Source organism: Pan troglodytes, chromosome 8 (assembly GCF_028858775.2).
Source record: "Pan troglodytes isolate AG18354 chromosome 8, NHGRI_mPanTro3-v2.0_pri, whole genome shotgun sequence".
Lineage (NCBI taxonomy): Eukaryota > Metazoa > Chordata > Mammalia > Primates > Hominidae > Pan > Pan troglodytes.
In genome coordinates, this window is record NC_072406.2 from 18,991,573 (window position 1) to 19,008,116 (window position 16,544).

The 16,544-nt window shown below is 53.1% G+C and overlaps 1 protein-coding gene across 12 annotated transcripts in view; it reads left to right on the forward strand.

Moving 5' to 3' along the window:
* Positions 1-2,319: 2,319 nt before the first annotated feature.
* Positions 2,320-16,544, forward strand: part of PFKFB3 (6-phosphofructo-2-kinase/fructose-2,6-biphosphatase 3) — a 184,573-nt gene continuing 170,348 nt past the window's right edge. For 6 of the 12 annotated variants that reach the window (XR_010146569.1, XR_010146568.1, XM_009457904.5 and 3 more), the window contains exon 1: positions 2,323-2,458. Coding sequence is in view for 7 of the 12 variants with exons in the window: in XM_009457904.5 (XP_009456179.2) it covers positions 2,443-2,458 (16 nt within the window). In the remaining 5 variants the exon portion in view is untranslated. Of the gene's footprint in view, positions 2,459-8,178; positions 10,602-16,544 lie in introns of those variants that run through there. The other 6 variants (XM_063780415.1, XM_016962606.4, XR_010146571.1 and 3 more) reach the window with 4 other exon arrangements.

The following is a 16,544-nucleotide window of genomic DNA, read 5'->3' on the forward strand; positions in this document are numbered from 1 at the left end:
CCTTTAGTAGAGACGGGGTTTCACCATGTTGACCAGGCTGGTCTCAAACTCCTGACCTCCAGTGATCCACCCACCTCGGCCTCCCAGTGCTGGGATTACAGGTGTGAGCCACCCTGCCTGGCTCACATTCTGTCATTTGGGGCTCTTTTTTTTTGGATTCATTATGTAGGCATGATTGATTAATCACTGGCTGTTGGTGATTAACTTAATCTCCAGCCCCTCTCCCCTCCCCAAAGGTCAGAGGTCTGAGCTGAAAGTTCTGACTAATTCCAGCTCCCAGCCCCCATCCTGGAGCTGCCCAGTCCTCTCACTGACATTCAAAAAACACTCATCCCTCTGGAGATCCCAAGGGTTTTAGAAGCTCTGGACCAGAAAACAGGATCAAAGACCAAATATGCAGCCACGGCACCATCCACCTCTGAGGGCATGTGCTCTGCCCTTACTATGACGGCGGCGGTGGCGAGTCTGATACAGGCGGGATGACGCACGCTTTATCTGGAACCCTTGGCCTTGGATAAAATTTGTCTTCTGTAGCAGTTACGTCCATGGAGCTAAGTCCAGGTCCACCTGCCATTGCAATTATGGCAGGGAAAAGGACAGAGGGAGCTGACGATTACACCTAACTTCGGATTTGGGGCGCCCTTCTGTTCCCCCACTTCCTGCTTCGCTGACACTCACACACCCAAAGGCGGTGGCGCAGAAGCTGAAATCAGGGCTCAGGACTCCATCTACAGCCAGGCCCACGAGCAGGGTCTGTTCTGAAGGCTCCACCAGCAGCTGTGTCCCAAGCCAACTGGCAAGACACCGTCCCACCCCACAGTGGCTTCCTCCCCGTGGCATCATCTCCCTTCCAAAGAGGGAGGAATTTGGACTATTACCCACGAACGATAGCAGGCTAAGAAACAAATTATGATTACGAAAGATTAAAGAAAGAAAAAAACACCCACACCTACTGGCTGTACCTTTCCTGCATGATTTTTGCCACCGCATGGAAAGCGGGCCAATTGCTATTTGCCTGGGTGTTTTAAATATCAGGAGATCAGGAGATTTGCTCCTGACATAATTTTTTTTCGAAGTGCAACAGAAAATAGCACTTTTCACAACAATTAACTGTTAACTGGCTCCAAAGAAGGTCTGCTTTTTAGACATTTGGGAGGAATAAAAGGCATCTTCTCAGATGTTGGCCTTTGCAGAGGCAAGGTCAGTGGTGCTGGGAGGTGACTCCCTGCATTTCCGTATGTCCGTTTCTTAAGTCGCACTATTACTTCCCTTGAGTAAGGGGCGTAATATTGAGTAATATTTATTGAGCTGTGTGTGAGAGACTGTTCCAGGCTCCGGGAAAACAGCGAACAAAACAAAAAAAAATTGGCTGCTTTCATAGACCCCACACACTAATAAGCACATAGGGAGTCGGTCAGGCGGTGACCCGTGTGGTGGAGAGAAGGCAGCCGGCGGGACGTGGAAGGGTCGAGGTTAGACCGAGGTAGTGGGGAGGCCCCCAGTGAAAGAAGCGAGTTTCTGGGGTGCTCCCTCTAGCCAGCAGTTAATTTCAATTCTGCCGGGCGCGGTGGCTCACGCCTGTAATCCCAGCACTTTGAGAGGCCGAGGTGGGCAGATCACTTTAAACCAGGAGTTCCCAACCAGCCTGGGCAACATGACAATACCCGTTTCTACAAAAACATTTAGAAAAATTATCTGGGCGTGGTGGCGCACGCCTGTAATCCCAGCTACTTGGGAGGCTGAAGCAGGAGTATGGGTTGAGCCTGGGGAGGTGGAGGCTGCAGTGAGCTATGATCGCACCACTGCACTCCAGCCTGGGCGACAGAGTGAGATCCTGTCTCAACACACACACACACCCCCCAAAACAACAAACAAAAAAAAAAAAGAGAAAAAAAAATTACACAATTTCAGTTTGTTCAATTTGAGTCAGCTGGTGATTCGAGCGTGTCCCCTGTGCCCGTAGGACATAAAAGTAAAAATAAGATGGAATTCCCTCAGGTCCCGTCCTTCGGGAAGGATGGCTCGGAACAGCCCGAAAGAGAAAAGGGAGTTGGTTTCTTCCCGGACCAATTTTCCCCTGTCCTGTGGAGTCCACAAGACAGGCGGCAGCTTCAAGGCCGGCAAGTTCCGCGTCTGGGGGGCTGCGGGCCGCCCCTGCGGGACCGGGGGGATCTGGGCGTGACAGGGCGGCCCGGCCCACGCCCCGGCTTCCCCCAGCAGCCCGAGGGCGCCCGGAGCTCACGGCTGGCGCCGCCCCGCGCTTCCTGCCTCGCCGCGGATCCTCCTCCGCGCCGTGACGCGCCAGGCTTTGACCAAATATGTCCCTTTCCCCTCCCTCGCCCGCCCCGCCGCTCGCAGGCGCCCCGAGCCGCGGGGCTGCCGCTTGGACGTCGTCCTGTCTGGGTGTCGCGGGCCGGCCCCGCGGGGAGCGCCCCCGGCGCGATGCCCTTCAGGAAAGGTAGGAGTCCCGGTGACGCGGCCCACGCCCCCAGAGCGCGCGGGGACCTGAGCGGCCGCCTGTGGGTACCCGAGCCTTGGGTCCTCGCCAGGCGCGGAAGCACTGTGCACCCGGGCTGCGGCGGTGCCGCCCGGGGCCGAGCGAGACGCGCTCCGCCTTGTCCCCTCCGCCCTGCGCTGCGCGCCGGACCCGCGTGTCCCTCCAGATCCGCACTGTCTCCTCCGGTCCTGCGTGTCCCCTCCGGCCCCACGCGTCCCCCTCCGGCCTCGCGTCTCCTTTCCGGCCCCGCGTCTCCTCTGCAGCCCCGCATTGTGCCTCCAGACTCGCGCTACCTCCTCCAGACCCGCGCGTCCCCTCTGGCGACTCCGCGGCCGCCACCACGTGCCCGAGCCGGGGGCGGCACTTGCAGCGAATTCCCGCTTCCCGCTGCGCTCCAGCCCCGGGCCGCAGATAGACCAGGGCTCCGGACCCGGAGAGACCCGGAGGGCGGCGGGGCCCGGGGTCCTGAGGGCGGGATTGGTGGGCTCGGGGGCACGGAGAGGGGCAGCGCGGCGCGGGAGGTAGGCAGCTCTGGCCTGAGTCCCACCTCTGCCCCTCCCGCCCTCTGACCCCCGGGCAGTCATTTCAGCCCCCAGCCCCAGTTGCCTCCTGGGCAAAGCCGACAGATGGTTAGGGACGGCCGCGTGAGGATGGGAGCCGTCCCCAGAAAAGCAAACTCAGGCCCGCTGATGAGCGCGGCCCGGCCCCTCCTGCAGGGGCTGCCCTCCGCCTTCTCCGCCCTGCGTGCCAGAAAGGCCCGGCTACCTGGTGTTCCCTACCCGCACCGGGGGGTCCCAGCGCACCGGACCCCGGTTTACAGGCCGGGTGGTTGGAGGCCCAGCACTGCCCAGAGCCCTGGGCCACTCTCAGCTCAAAGACCCGGGAGAGAAGTGGGAGCTGCAGAAGTGTGGGGAGGGGGGGCCTCGATTTGACTTTCAAATCAGAGTTGTGTGACTCCTGCGTCGTCTGTTTGGGTTGGGAGGGGTTGAGCTCTGGTGATGATTGTCACTCAACACCCGAGACTCCCCCACTGCGACCTGGGCACACTAAGGACGTTGAGGACTGGGGGTGTGTGTGTGGGGGGAGCCTGGCCTCCCCTGGCACTGGGCCTGTGCTGTGCCGTCTCTCCCTTCCCGCACCCACCCCTCTGCCTCTCTTCTCTCATAACTCAGAGGCACGGCCAGCGTGATGCTACGGTTGCCTGGAGGCTGTACCGGACTTGTTTTTCAAACAGAGGATGCCTAGGTATCAGCGTGGGCTCCTGGCGGTGAAGGGGGTGGCTGCTGACTCTCCTGTCCCGTTGGGTTAGGGAGATGGGGGAGGGTGGCCAGAAGGAAGGTGACAGCCAGCAAGCAGGGGCTCTGCCACTCCTCTGTCAGCTGGACACGTTTAGTCCCACGGCCACTGTCCTCGGTGTCTCCATTAATCCAGGTATGATGCGGCCACCTTGACTCTCTGGGTTCTCTGGAGGCTCTCAGTGTCCCTCCCCCCCTACTCATTAACTGCAGGGGACAATCATTTATCTCTGACTTCATCGCTTCTGCCCACTTTTGTCGATGTGGGCTCTGGTTGGGAAACTCCTAAAAGGGACAGACTTCTGTTTACTTGTGCGCTCAGTAGAGAGCCTTATGCGGCAAAGTATTAAATAGCCAAGCTGCTAATGTATTGTTTGCATATGAAGATTTTGCTTTATGACAGCGTATTTTAGTGCATTATTAGATCACACAGGACAAAACATTTGCAAACTGCCAACCAAGGTAAGCTTTGGTTTTTTGGTTATTATCATTGTTTAATCTGAAGAGACCTTGCTGCATGAAGAGGAAAATGTTATCCTTGCATTTGGCAGATGCTACTTTCTGGAGGTCCCAGAGTGTAAGAAACAGTGTTGCTTGGCATAAGTGCTGTCTGCATTTCCCGGTCGCCCTGGTGTGAGCCAGGGCACAGGCTCTTGGAGGCTTTATCTAGGCAGAGCTTCCCCAGTTGCAGGTGGGACCTCTCACTTAGAAGTAAGCACAGCAAGTGGGAACTGCGGGGAGCCAGGCCGCGGCTGGGTTTGGTGCTGAGCCGTGGTCTGAAGCTGCCTGGAGGGGACAAGGTCCTCCTGTGAGGGACAGCACGGCACGTCAACCCTGCACTGACGGAGGTGCAGGAGACGCCAGTGCAGCTACTCTTCTGTATTTTTTGACCTTTGAGCGATCTGAATGTGTTAACTATTCAGAAAAGTAATTTAAAAATTGGGAAATGAAAAGACTTTGCCGCCCTGCTCCCAAAACCAAGAGAAGCCATCCGGAGAAGGCGTCCATCCTCTGCGGGCTGGAAGCTGAGCAGGGACAGCTGCGGATTCCCTCCCCAGGCTGTGCTTCTGCCTCCTGACAAGCTTCAGACTTTGGGATCAGCTCCGTCAGGGGCCCAGCGGGTACCAGGCAAGTCGAGGAGTTTAATGATGGGGAGATTTGGGTAGGAGATAGGAAAACTGTAAGGGATAGTGCAGAGCCCTAGGCATTAGCACCTCGAGATTTAAAATGTCAAGTGGCAGAGCCGAAACTAGGGACAGCCTGACAGGGACTGTGGCTTCTGTTGGAGGGGGCAGGCAGTGTGTAGCCTGCAGAGAGGGAGCTGGGAGAATCCTCAACCTAGACCTCACTCCTTCCTCCCTCTGATCTCATGGCTTTGGCAGCCAGAGGGCCGGGGAGCCTGACGGGGTGGTCCATACCGGGGACCTGACGGGGTGGTCCATACAGGGGAGTCTGACGGGGTGGTCCATACAGGGGAGTCTGCTGGGACACAGAGCTGGGTGGATTTCCCTTTTGGAGGAGAGAGGGTCTTCAGGGTACAACAGAGAAGCAACCAAAGATCTTAGGTGCTGGTCCTGTCCCTCACTTATGGGAGGAACTAGTGGACAGCTACTGAATGTAGTTACGGGAAAGGTGAGTGGTTGTGTACCACGTCATTCATTCATTCTCTAGATTGGGCACTTGCTATGCACCAGCACACGCTAGGTACCAGCTGAACAGCAAGACATGGCGTCTCCTCCCTGGAGCCCACCTCCTGTGCTCTCCAGCAAGTGCCAGGGAGGGGAGTCAGAAGTCCAAATGTAGAGCAGTTCTCAGTAGGAAGCCCCACCTGAGGAGGCTGAACTCCGTATTGAGGGGGTGTGGCACTGGTTGACCTCCTGGACTGTCACACAGGCTGTGGTTAGGTTGGTGCCATGGTGCTGACTAGAATGGAGCCAGAGGGACTTAGACCTCATATTCCACCTGTCCAACATGGACCGCAGTGGTATGGCACGTGGCAGGCAGGAACCATATCAGGTGGGTGGTGGCTGCATCTGGGCCATGTCCCCTATGCTTAGCGTGAGGCTGGAGCAGCAGCTGACAGTGGCAGTCCTGGCCCAGGTGGGGGAAGGATGGTGCAAGCATTGCGTTCAGGGCTCACAGCTCTTCCTGTGGGTCTCCAGGGTGACGGTGGTTAGAGTGGGAGGATGGTCTGCGTCTTTGGTCAATCTGTCTAGAAGAAGGAGAAGTTAGTATCTTGATGTGAAACATAAAAGAAATTCATGAGAAGAAAAGGAGGCAGGAAGCACTTCAGCTGGACACGGAGAGGAAAGTCATGCATATCATGACTAACTTTGGGAACCACAATGGAGAGACGCTGGGGCAGTTCTTCCTCTGCAAGGACTTCTCTCCTTAGAAATCGAATAGATGGGCCAGTGTGGTGGCTCATGCCTGTAATCCCAGCACTTTGGGAGGCTGAGGTGGGAGGATCACTTAAGGCCAGGAATTTGAGACCAGCCTAGACAACATAGCGAGACCCTCTCTCTACCCAAAAAATTAAAAATCAGCTGGGGGTGGTGGCGTGAACTTGTAGTCCCAGCTACTCTGGAGACTGAGATGGGAGGATTGCTTGAGCCCAGGAGTTCAAGGCTGCAGTGAGCTACGATCACACCACTACACTCCAGCCTGAGTGACAGAGCAAGACCCTGTCTCTCTAAAGAGAAATAAATAAGACAGATGGTGTAGACGGTGACTCATCTCAGGTGATGGAGGCGTGGCTCGGCTAAGAGACTGTGGTCTTGAATAAATTGTTGAGGTCCTTTTCAAGTCTAGAATCCTATAAAAATGTCTTCAGACAGCAGTGTTCCAAGGATTTTTGTACATTCCACCTTCAGAGGGACAAGGGAATAGCAGGTGAAAGTTCTAATAATAAATAACAATAAGGCTGGGTGCAGTGGCTCATGCCTGTAATCCCAGCACTTGGGAGGCCGAGGCGGGTGGATCACCTGAGGTCAGGAGTTCGAGACCAGGCTGGCCAACATGGTGAAACCCTGTCTCTACTAAAAATCCAAAAATTAGCCAGGGGTGGGGGCGGACGCCTGTAATTCCAGCTACCTGGGGAGCTGAGGCAGGAGAATCACTTGAACCCAGGAGGCAGAGGTTGCAGTGAGCCGAGATCGTGCCACTGCACTCCAGCCTGGGCGACAGAGTGAGACTCTCTCTCAAAAAAAAAAAAAAAAAGATACAAAATGCACTGTGTGGGATGTGAGGGCAATCTGGCTGTGACATCTGTCACCCCAGTGATCGCCAGGGTTGATTTGGCTGATCTGGCTGGCTAGGTGGGTGTCCCCTTCCTCCCTCACCACTCCATGTGCGTCCCTCCCAAAGCTGTGTGCGGGGTCCAAGAGGACGACCATCCCCAATAGAAGAGGACTCATCTTCAGTCAAGGGTACACGAGTAGCTGCACTCCCCTGCTAGAACCTCCAAACAAGCTCTCAAAATGCACTGTGTGACCTTACTATAATATCCTCCAGTTCCATCTCAAGGATTTCACTCTTTTTTATGGCCGAATAGTATTCCATGTTGTATATGTACATTTTCTGTATCCATTCATCTGTTGTTGGACACCTAGGTTGATTCCATGTCTTGGCCGTTGTGAATGGTGCTGCAATAAACATGGGGTTTGGATGTCTCTTCACACCTTTTAAGTTCATGCCTTTTCTGTCACCTTTTCCATTGATTCTATGCACATAGCAGCTCTTGCAGGCATATCTTGCCCCATAACCAGACCGGAACACTCATTTGTTCTCAGAATGCTTTCTGCATGGTAACTTGGAGAGCTATTTGAGTTACGGTCTATACCTCATGCTTATATTGGACCTGGTGGTAGCAAGTGTTTCGTAAATTCTTCTACTTGGTTAATCTGTCATTTTCTTTTGGAATGAGTAGTTGCAGAGCCACATTAAGATCCTTATAGGCCAGGCACGGTGGCTCATGCCTGTAACCCAGCACATTGGACGGCTGAGTAAGGTCAGAGGATTACTTCAGACCAGGCGTTCGAGACCAGCCTGACCAACATGGTGAAACCCTGTCTCTACTAAAAATACAAAAATTAACTGGGCGTGGTGGCGGGCGCCTGTAATCCCAGCTACTCAGGAGACTGAGGCACAAGAATCACTTGAACCTAGGAGGCGGAGGTTGTGGTGAGCTGAAATCGTGGCCACTGCACTCCAGCCGGGGCGACAGAGCGAGACTGTCTCAAAAATAACAATAATAATAAATCCTTATAAACCCTAAATGCTGAAAGATGATGGCATTTTACCATGCGTAATTTAAAATAAAGACAATACCCAGGCTGTGCGCGGTGGCTCACGCCTGTAATCCCAGCTCTTTGGGAGGCCGAGGCGAGTAGATCACTTAACGTCAGGAGTTTGAGACCAGCCTGACCAACATGGTGAAACCCTGTCTCTACTAAAAGTATGAACAATTAGCCGCGTATGGTGGCGGGCACCTGTAATTTCAGCTATTCGGGAGACTGAGGCAGGAGAACCGCTTGAACCTGGGGGGCGGAGATTGCAGTGAGCCAAGATCCTGCCACTGCACTCTGGCCTGGGCGACAGAGCCAAACTCAGTCTCAGAACAACAACAACAAAAAGCAAAAATTGCCTATCATTCATGACGGCAGAGGAAGAGTTCCAAGATTTCCAGCTGGGCGGTTGAGACGGTGGACCAGGACAGCAGGGAGACGGACACAGGGAGGGAGCCCCAGTCTGTGGAACACCATCCCACTTACCGTAGCTCCCCGCTGGCAGTGTGTATGAGTCTTGGTGGTATCTTGTGTGCGGGTCTGAGCTAGGGGGCGTGGCCCCAGGAGCGTCCAAGGTTCTGGTTGGGGCAGCCACAAGGTGTCTGAAGAGCAGAGGGGTTTGGTCGTCCTGGCACTTCCGCAAGCAGCCTTTCCAGCTGTAGCTCCGGAAGGTGCTCTGACATGACAGTTCAAAAACACACTTCCCCCTGGCCTGGGCTTCAACACTCACTTGTGAGAAAGTGAGGTCCTGTATGCCCCAGTCCTCGGCCAGAGAAGCAAGAAGCAGATTTCCCAGAGGCTGTGGCTCCTTGCATTGGTGAGGACACTGGGGTGCTATCTCTGTTTGAGGGGTGACTGACAACTGTGCTTTCTTAGGGTGGAGTTGGTCTGCTGTCGTGACTGTCTGCTTGAGATACTGACCCCTGGCGATCAGATTCTGGAAGTCCTCTCCTGAGGCTGCTGAAGTCATCCCAGGTGCTTGTCCAGCCACAGCAGTGGAGAAAGATCCAATCAGGCAGGCAGGGGCAAACGGGAAGTCGGGAGGGTACCCTCCCCCCTCCCTGAGAAGTGTGGACTTTCAAAAGGAAGTGAGAAAGAGGAAGGTCTTGCCTAGGCATGGGGTAGACCTGTTTGATGCAGGCGGACTTCAGGGAAAGCTGGTCCTCAGTGCCACGGTGCTGTGGCTGTCGGGCGGCAGGCACTGGCTCACAGCCGTGGTGGGTACGCCTTGTTTCTCGGAAGGACAGAACCGCCCTCCTGCAGCTCTTGTTCCTGGCTTCACATTAGAATTAACTGGGGAGCTAAAAAAAAAAACCTGATGCCCCAGAAATTCTGATTTGATAGTTTCTGCCTTGATGCCTAGACAAAAAATGTCCTGAAACAATACTTCACCTCAGACAATACTGTACATGCTGATGTTTTCTAGTCTGTTCCATTTCATTAAGAAAGATTCTGGTCTTATTCCAGTAAATTGATTTCAAGGCCACTAATGGGTGGTGACCCACACTTTTGAGATGCCTGTTCCGGGCATCACCTCCCACTGCAGAGGCTGGGGAGCCGGACAGCTCCCTTCCCAGGCTCTGCAGTGGGAACTGATGCCTGGAACAGTTCCTGCAGCCACACTGCTGTGGAGCCTCTGAGCCTCCATGGAGGCTCCCCAAGCCAGGCAGCAGGGGAGGAAGCGTCTGGTAGGAGGGTGGAAGGCATCACGATAACTAGCCACCTGCAAGGGCCAAATCTCTCTGGGACGTTTGCACGAGGAACATTCCGAACCCACGAATAGAGGAGGGCTGCGGATCTGGTAGCTGAGGAAATTCAGTAGAAAAGCGAGAAATGTATGGCCAGGTGCAGTGGCACACACCTGCAGCCCCAGCTACTCGGGAGGCTGAGGTGGGAGGATTGCCTGAGCCTGGGAAGTTGAGGCTGCAGTGAACCTTGATCGTACCGCTGCACTCCAGCCCAGGCAACAGAATGAGACCTTGTCTTTAAAAAAAGAAAGAAGAGGCTGGGCACGGTGGCTCACGCCTGTAATCCCAGCACTTTGGGAGGCTGAGGTGGGCAGATCACCTGAGCTCAGGAGTTCGAGACCAGCTTGATCAACATGGTGAAACCCCATCTCTACTAAAAGTACAAAAAAATTAGCTGGGCGTGGTGGTGGGTGCCTGTAATCCCAGCTACTCCGGAGGCTAAGGCAGGAGAATTGCTTGAACTGGAAGGCATTGAGCCGAGATCATGCCACTGCACTCCAGCCTGGGAGACACAGCGAGACTCTGTCTCAGAAAAAAAAAAAAAAAAAAAAAGAAAGAAAGAAGAACAGAGAAAAGCAAGAAATGTAATTGAAAGGCCGATGGGCTGCCCTGTCCTGCGGGTGCCTACCCTCATTTGTGATGCAACTAAGTCACTTCCATAAGCTCTTCGGTCCTTTCAGCAGTGCCCAGTAGGCCAGGGGCGGATGTAAGTGCAGAGGCTGCGGCAGTGAACAAAACAGACAAACCTCGGCCATGGAGCTTACATGTGAATGGGGTAAGCCTGTATGGCTTGGTCCTCGGTAGATGCTTTGAGTGGCTGGTAGGAGGTCATGGTGACCTCCCTGGGTTGGTGAGCAGGTGAACGCTGCATGTGTCAATGGATGTGAATGCCAAGAAGAAAATAACTCAGGAAAGAGGAGGGGAGGGGCTGGGCGAGGTGGCTCACGCCTCTAATCCCAGCATTTTGGGAGGCAGAGGCAGGCGGATCACTTGGGGTCAGGAGTTCGAGACCAGCCTGTACAACATGGTGAAACCCCTGTCTCTACTGAAAATACAAAAATTAGCTGGGTGTGGAGGCAGGTGCCTGTAATCCCAGCTACTCAGGAGGCTGAGGCAGGAGAATTGCTTGAACCTGGGAGGTGAGGTTGCAGTGAGCTGAGATCGCGCCACTGCACGCCAGCCTGGGAGACAGAGCGAGACTCCATCTTAAAAAAAAAAAGAGGGGGGAGAGGGAGTCAGGGACCAGGAGGGAGGATTGTGGTTGCACACAGGATGGTCACTCCAGGGGACATTTGGACCAAGACTGAGGGGAGTGAGACAGCCTGAGGGGAGTGAGGCAGCAGACAGTACCATTAGCTCAGGAGCATGTCCAAATAGGGAAGTGCGAGGCAAAGGTCCTGTGGCCAGAGCGGCTGAGTGCAGGAGGAACCTGCGGGCCAGCACCACTTCTGCAGGGTGAGAGGGTGGAAGCCAGGTGGACGCAGGCTTAGGAAGGGAGTGGCGGCTCAGCACGTCCTCATCTCCCACAGTAGGGCCTTGTTTGGCCTCTCAGCTGGAGACAGGAAGGCCTGGGAGGGTTTTGGTGGAGGTGTGGGCTGAATTAATTTTTTTTTTTTTTTTGAGGCAGGGTCCCACTCTGTTGCCCAGGCTGGAGTGCAGTGGCGCGTTCTCGGCTCACTGCAACCTCTGCCTCTCGAGTTCAAGCGATCCTCCTGCCTCAGCCTCCAGGGCAGCTGGGATTACAGGTGCATGCTACCGCGCCCAGCTAATTTTTTTGTATTTTTAGTAGAGACGGAATTTCACCACATTGGTCAGGCCGGTCTTGAACTCCTGAGTTCAAGTGATTTGCCCGCCTCGGCCTTCCAAAGTGCTGGGATCATAGGCGCGAGCCACCGCGCCTGGTGGGCTGAATTAACGTGATACCATAAAACGTCTCCGCCACGGGTGGCTACTCTCCTGAGAGCAGACTGTGGGGTAGCGGGGGAGGCAGGGAGACCAGGTGGGAGTCTCCGGGCCTGCTGCAGGTGGCTGCGATCAGGGTGGTGTTGGGGGTGGCTGGATTCTGAATATATTTAGGAGGCAGAGGCGGCGGGATTTGGTGGATTTGCTGTGGGGTGAGAGAGAGTGAATCATGGGTAGCTCCCCCAGCTGCCTTCTGTCTGATCTGGGGAGACGCTGGGAGCCAGGTGGCTGAGGCGGTCGAGGCCTGGGTTGTAGTGAGCTGCGGGGAGCCCGCACTGCCACAGCAGCTGCACCTCCTCTAGGCCCTGTCCTTGGTAGAGGCTGTGAGTGGCCCGTAGGAGGTCACGGTGATCTCCATGAGCAGCTCTGTTTCTGTCCGTGGTTCAAAAGGATGGGACCCAGTAAGCAGCCTTCCAGAAAAGTCCACTGTGCCCCAGGTCAGTCATCAGACAGAGCCATTTCAAGAAGAAAATGACTTGGACAATGGGGGCTGATGCTCACTGCCACCGGCAAAGAATTCCGAAAGGTTCTGAGGGGTTTACTCCGGGCACTGAGCATGCTCTCTTCCAAGCTGGGAGAAAAGCACTTACGAGTTTTTTCTTTTTTTTTTTTCTTTTTGAGACGGAGTCCCGCTCTGTCGCCCAGGCTGGAGGGCAGTGGCGCGATCTCGGCTCACTGCAAGCTCCGCCTCCCGGGTTCATGCCATTCTCCTGCCTCAGTCTCCCGAGTAGCTGAGACCACAGGCGCCCACCACCACACCCGGCTAATTTTTTTTGTATTTTTCATAGAGACGGGGTTTCACCGTGTTAGACAGGATGGTCTCGATCTCCTGACCTCGTGATCCGCCCGTCTTGGCCTCCCAAAGTGCTGGGATTGCAGGCGTGAGCCACCGCGCCTGGCCGAGTTTTTTCACTTTCCCAGTGTTTCCGTGTAAATACTACACAATTACCAATCAAATGTCTGTCCTTCCTCCGTTTCCATAAATGTCAAGGGCTCCACTGTAAGGGGGAAGCATGGACCCCCACTCCAGGAAGACTTCCTGAACAGGCCCCACCCAGGCACCTGCTGACTGGGTTCGCTTCCAAATCAGGATACTGGCTTGTCCTGGTTTGTCCATATTTCCCCGGTTTCAACCTCGACAGTCAGGTCACCCCTACCTCCAGCTGACCCTCGTGCCACAGGCTTGTTGAAAGTTAGATGGCCTCATTTTAGAAAAACAGATTTAAAAACCTCATTCGTGTTTGAACATGAAAGAAAGAATAAGAAAGTAGGCTTTATGGCCCTGGGCTACTGGCTTGAAACTTTGGAAGATATTTTTCTTTCTTAAAATGTTTTTGTGTTTAGGAGATATGTTCTACATGCACATAGTGAACATCCTACCCAATAGGCAATTTTTCAACCCTCACCCCCGCTGCCATCCTCCCAACTTTTGGAGTCTCCAATGTCTATTATTCCATCCTGTGTGTCTGTGTGTTACCCATTGTTTAGCTCCCAAAGAAGAGATATTATATATATGTACATATATATGTGTGCGTGTGTGTGTGTGTGTGTGTGTGTGTATTTTTAGAGGCAGGGTTGTGATCTGTCTCCCAGGCTGGAGTGCAGTGGCACGATCATGGCTCACTGCAACCTCCACCTCCCAGGCTCAAGCAATCCTCTTGCTTCAGCATCCTGAGTAGCTGGGACAGCAGGTGTGCGCCACCACAGTCTGCTTTTTTTTTTCAAACTTTTTGTGGAGACAAAGTCTCCTTGTGTTGCCCAGGCTGGTGTCCAACTCTTGGGCTCAAATGATCCTCCCACCTTGGCTTCCCAAAGTGCTGGGATTATAGGCATGTGTCATCACGTCCAGCCTCCAAAGAAGAGCAAATTCACTTTAAATTAAATTAAATTAATTAATTAATTACTTTTTATTTATCTTTTTTGAGATGGAGTCTCGCTCTGCGGCCCAGGCTGATGTGCAGTGGCACAATCTCGGCTCACTGCAACCTCTGCCTCCCAGATTTTAAGTGATTCTCCTGCCTCAGCCTCCCACCACCACCATGCCCGGCTAATTTTTGTATTTTTAGTAGAGATGGGGTTTCGCCATGTTGGCCAGTCTGATCTTGAACCCCTGACCTCGTGATTCGCCCACCTTGGCCTCCCAAAGTGCTGGGATTAGAGTTGTGAGCCACTGTGCCTGGCCCAAATTCTCTTTTTAAAGTATCTGGGCTGGGTGTGGTGACTCACGCCTGTAATCCCAGCACTTTGGGAGGCCGAGGCAGGTGGATCACCTGAGGACAGGAGTTCAAGGCCAGCCTGGGCAACATGGCAAACCCTCTTCTCTACTAAAAGTACAAAAATTAGCTGGGCGTGGTGGCAGGCACCTGTCATCCCAGCTACTTGGGAGGCTGAGGCAGGAGAATCGCTTGATCCTAAGAAGTAGAGGTTGCAGTGAGCCGAGATGGTGCCACTGCACTCCAGCCTGGGCCACAGAGCGAGACTCCATCTGAAAAAAATAAAAATAAATGATAAAAAATTTTAAAAAGCAATTCTGCCAGGCTTATTAGAAAATGGAAACAAGGATTTTGTTATCAACTTGCTGCCTCATAGTAACAGCAAAGGTGTCTGAATCTGTAAATAGTTGTGTCTTTTTTTTTTTTGAGACGGAGTCTCGCTCTGTTGCCCAGGCTGGAGTGCAGTGGCGCGATCTCGGCTCACTGCAAGCTCCACCTCCTGGGTTCACGCCATTCTCCTGCCTCAGCCTCCCGAGTAGCTGGGACTACAGGCGCCCGCCACCACGCCCGGCTAATTTTTTGTATTTTTAGTAGAGGCGGGGTTTCACCGTGTTAGCCAGGATGGTCTCGATCTCCTGACCTCGTGATCCGCCCGCCTCAGCCTCCCAAAGTGCTGGGATTACAGGCATGAGCCACCGCGCCCAGCCAATAGTTGTGTCTTTCGTGAAAACATTCTAGAAGTTGAACATCATTCATTTATAATAAATGAGTCAGCATGTGGTCCTCCAAGAATCTCGTCTGCTATTGTCACCCCATTTCCCGGGTCCTGTTTATAAATGGGGTATGACAAAGGGAACCCACTTCAAGCTGAAATCATCTGTTGTTCAAATCCTGGATTATAGAAAGGCCTTTTCACTTACGATTTCAGTGAAGCGAAAGGTCATGTTATCATGACTGCTTTATGGGAAATGGATTTCTTCACCTTCTAAAACTTTTGAAAATTCATTTTTGAATGAGTAATATGTAACACATGGCCTGACAGTAAATCTCAATCCACGTTATGGAAAAACTGACTTGACTGAATAAGCAGGCAGTCCATTGTTTCTCTGTGGTTGTGTTCTTTTCTCTGGCTTCTGTGAGAAATAACTGAATGACGGGTAAAGCCTTTTAAAAGTCAGGCAGTGTGGCTGGGCGCGGTGGTTCATGCCTGTAATCCCAGCACTTTGGGAAGTCGAGACGGGGGGATCACGAGGTCAGGAGATCGAGACCATCCTGGCTAACATGGTGAAACCCTGCCTCTACTAAAAATACAAAAAAAAATTAGCTGGGCATGGTGGCGGGCGCCTGTGGTCCCAGCTACTTGGGAGGCTGAGGCAGGAGAATGGTGTGAACCCGGGAGGCAGAGCTTGCAGTGAGCCAAGATCGCGCCACTGCACTCCAGCCTGGGGGGACAGAGCAAGACTCCATCTTAAAAATAAATAAATAAATAAAATAAAATAAAAGTCAGGCAGTGTGTAACAAAAGGAAATAAAGAAACTTCACCTCTTTAGTGATCAGGAAAATGCAGATTGAGACCAAAATGAAGACACGTTTCACTCTGTGTGCCCTGTAGAAATGAGGAAGCCTGATGGCTTTCAGCGTCGACAGAATGTGGACCACAAAAGCCCCTCACACATTGCTGGTGGGCCGATAAGTGGTACAAATGCCTTGGAGGCAGTTTGGTCTTTTCTTTGGTGTAAAGTTGAAATTCACATACTTCGGCTAGGTGCGGTAGCTCACGCCTGTAATCCTAGCACTTTGGGAGGCTGAGGCAGGCGGATCGCCTGAGGTCAGGAGTTCAAGACCAGCCTGGTCAACATGGTGAAACCCCATCTCTACTAAAAATACAAAAAATTAGCCAGGCATGATGGCATACACCTGTAGTCCCAGCTAGTCCAGAGACTGAGGCAAGAGAATCGCTTGAACCTAGGAGGCGGAGGCTCCAGTGAGCTGAAATCGCAGCGCCACTGCTCTCTAGCCTGGGTGACAAAGCAAGACTCCATCTCAAAAAAAAAAAAAAAAAAAAAAGAAATTCACCTACTCTGAAACCAGCAATACCGTTCCTAGTATTGCTGATGTTCACACAATCATGTTCATAGCAGCACTCTCATAGAAAAACCTTTACACAGCACAAATGCACTTTGACAGGAGGATAAATTATTCTTAGTATATTCACACAAGGCAATATTATAAATAAGCTACACTCAAATAGACAGCAACTCTCAATATTGTTGATGACTATTAAAAAATCCCAAAACAGGCCAGGCGCTGTGGCTCTCACTTGTAATCCCAGCACTTTGAGAGACGGAGGTAGGCAGATCCCTTGAGGTCAGGAGTTCGAGATCAGCCTGCCCAACATGGTGAAACCCTGTTTCTACTAGAAATACAAAAATTAGCCAGGCGTGGTAGTGGGCACCTGTAATCCCAGCTACTTGGGAGGCTGAGAAGGGAGAATCGCTTGAACATGGGAGGTGGAGGTTGCAGTGAGAGGAGATCGCGCCACT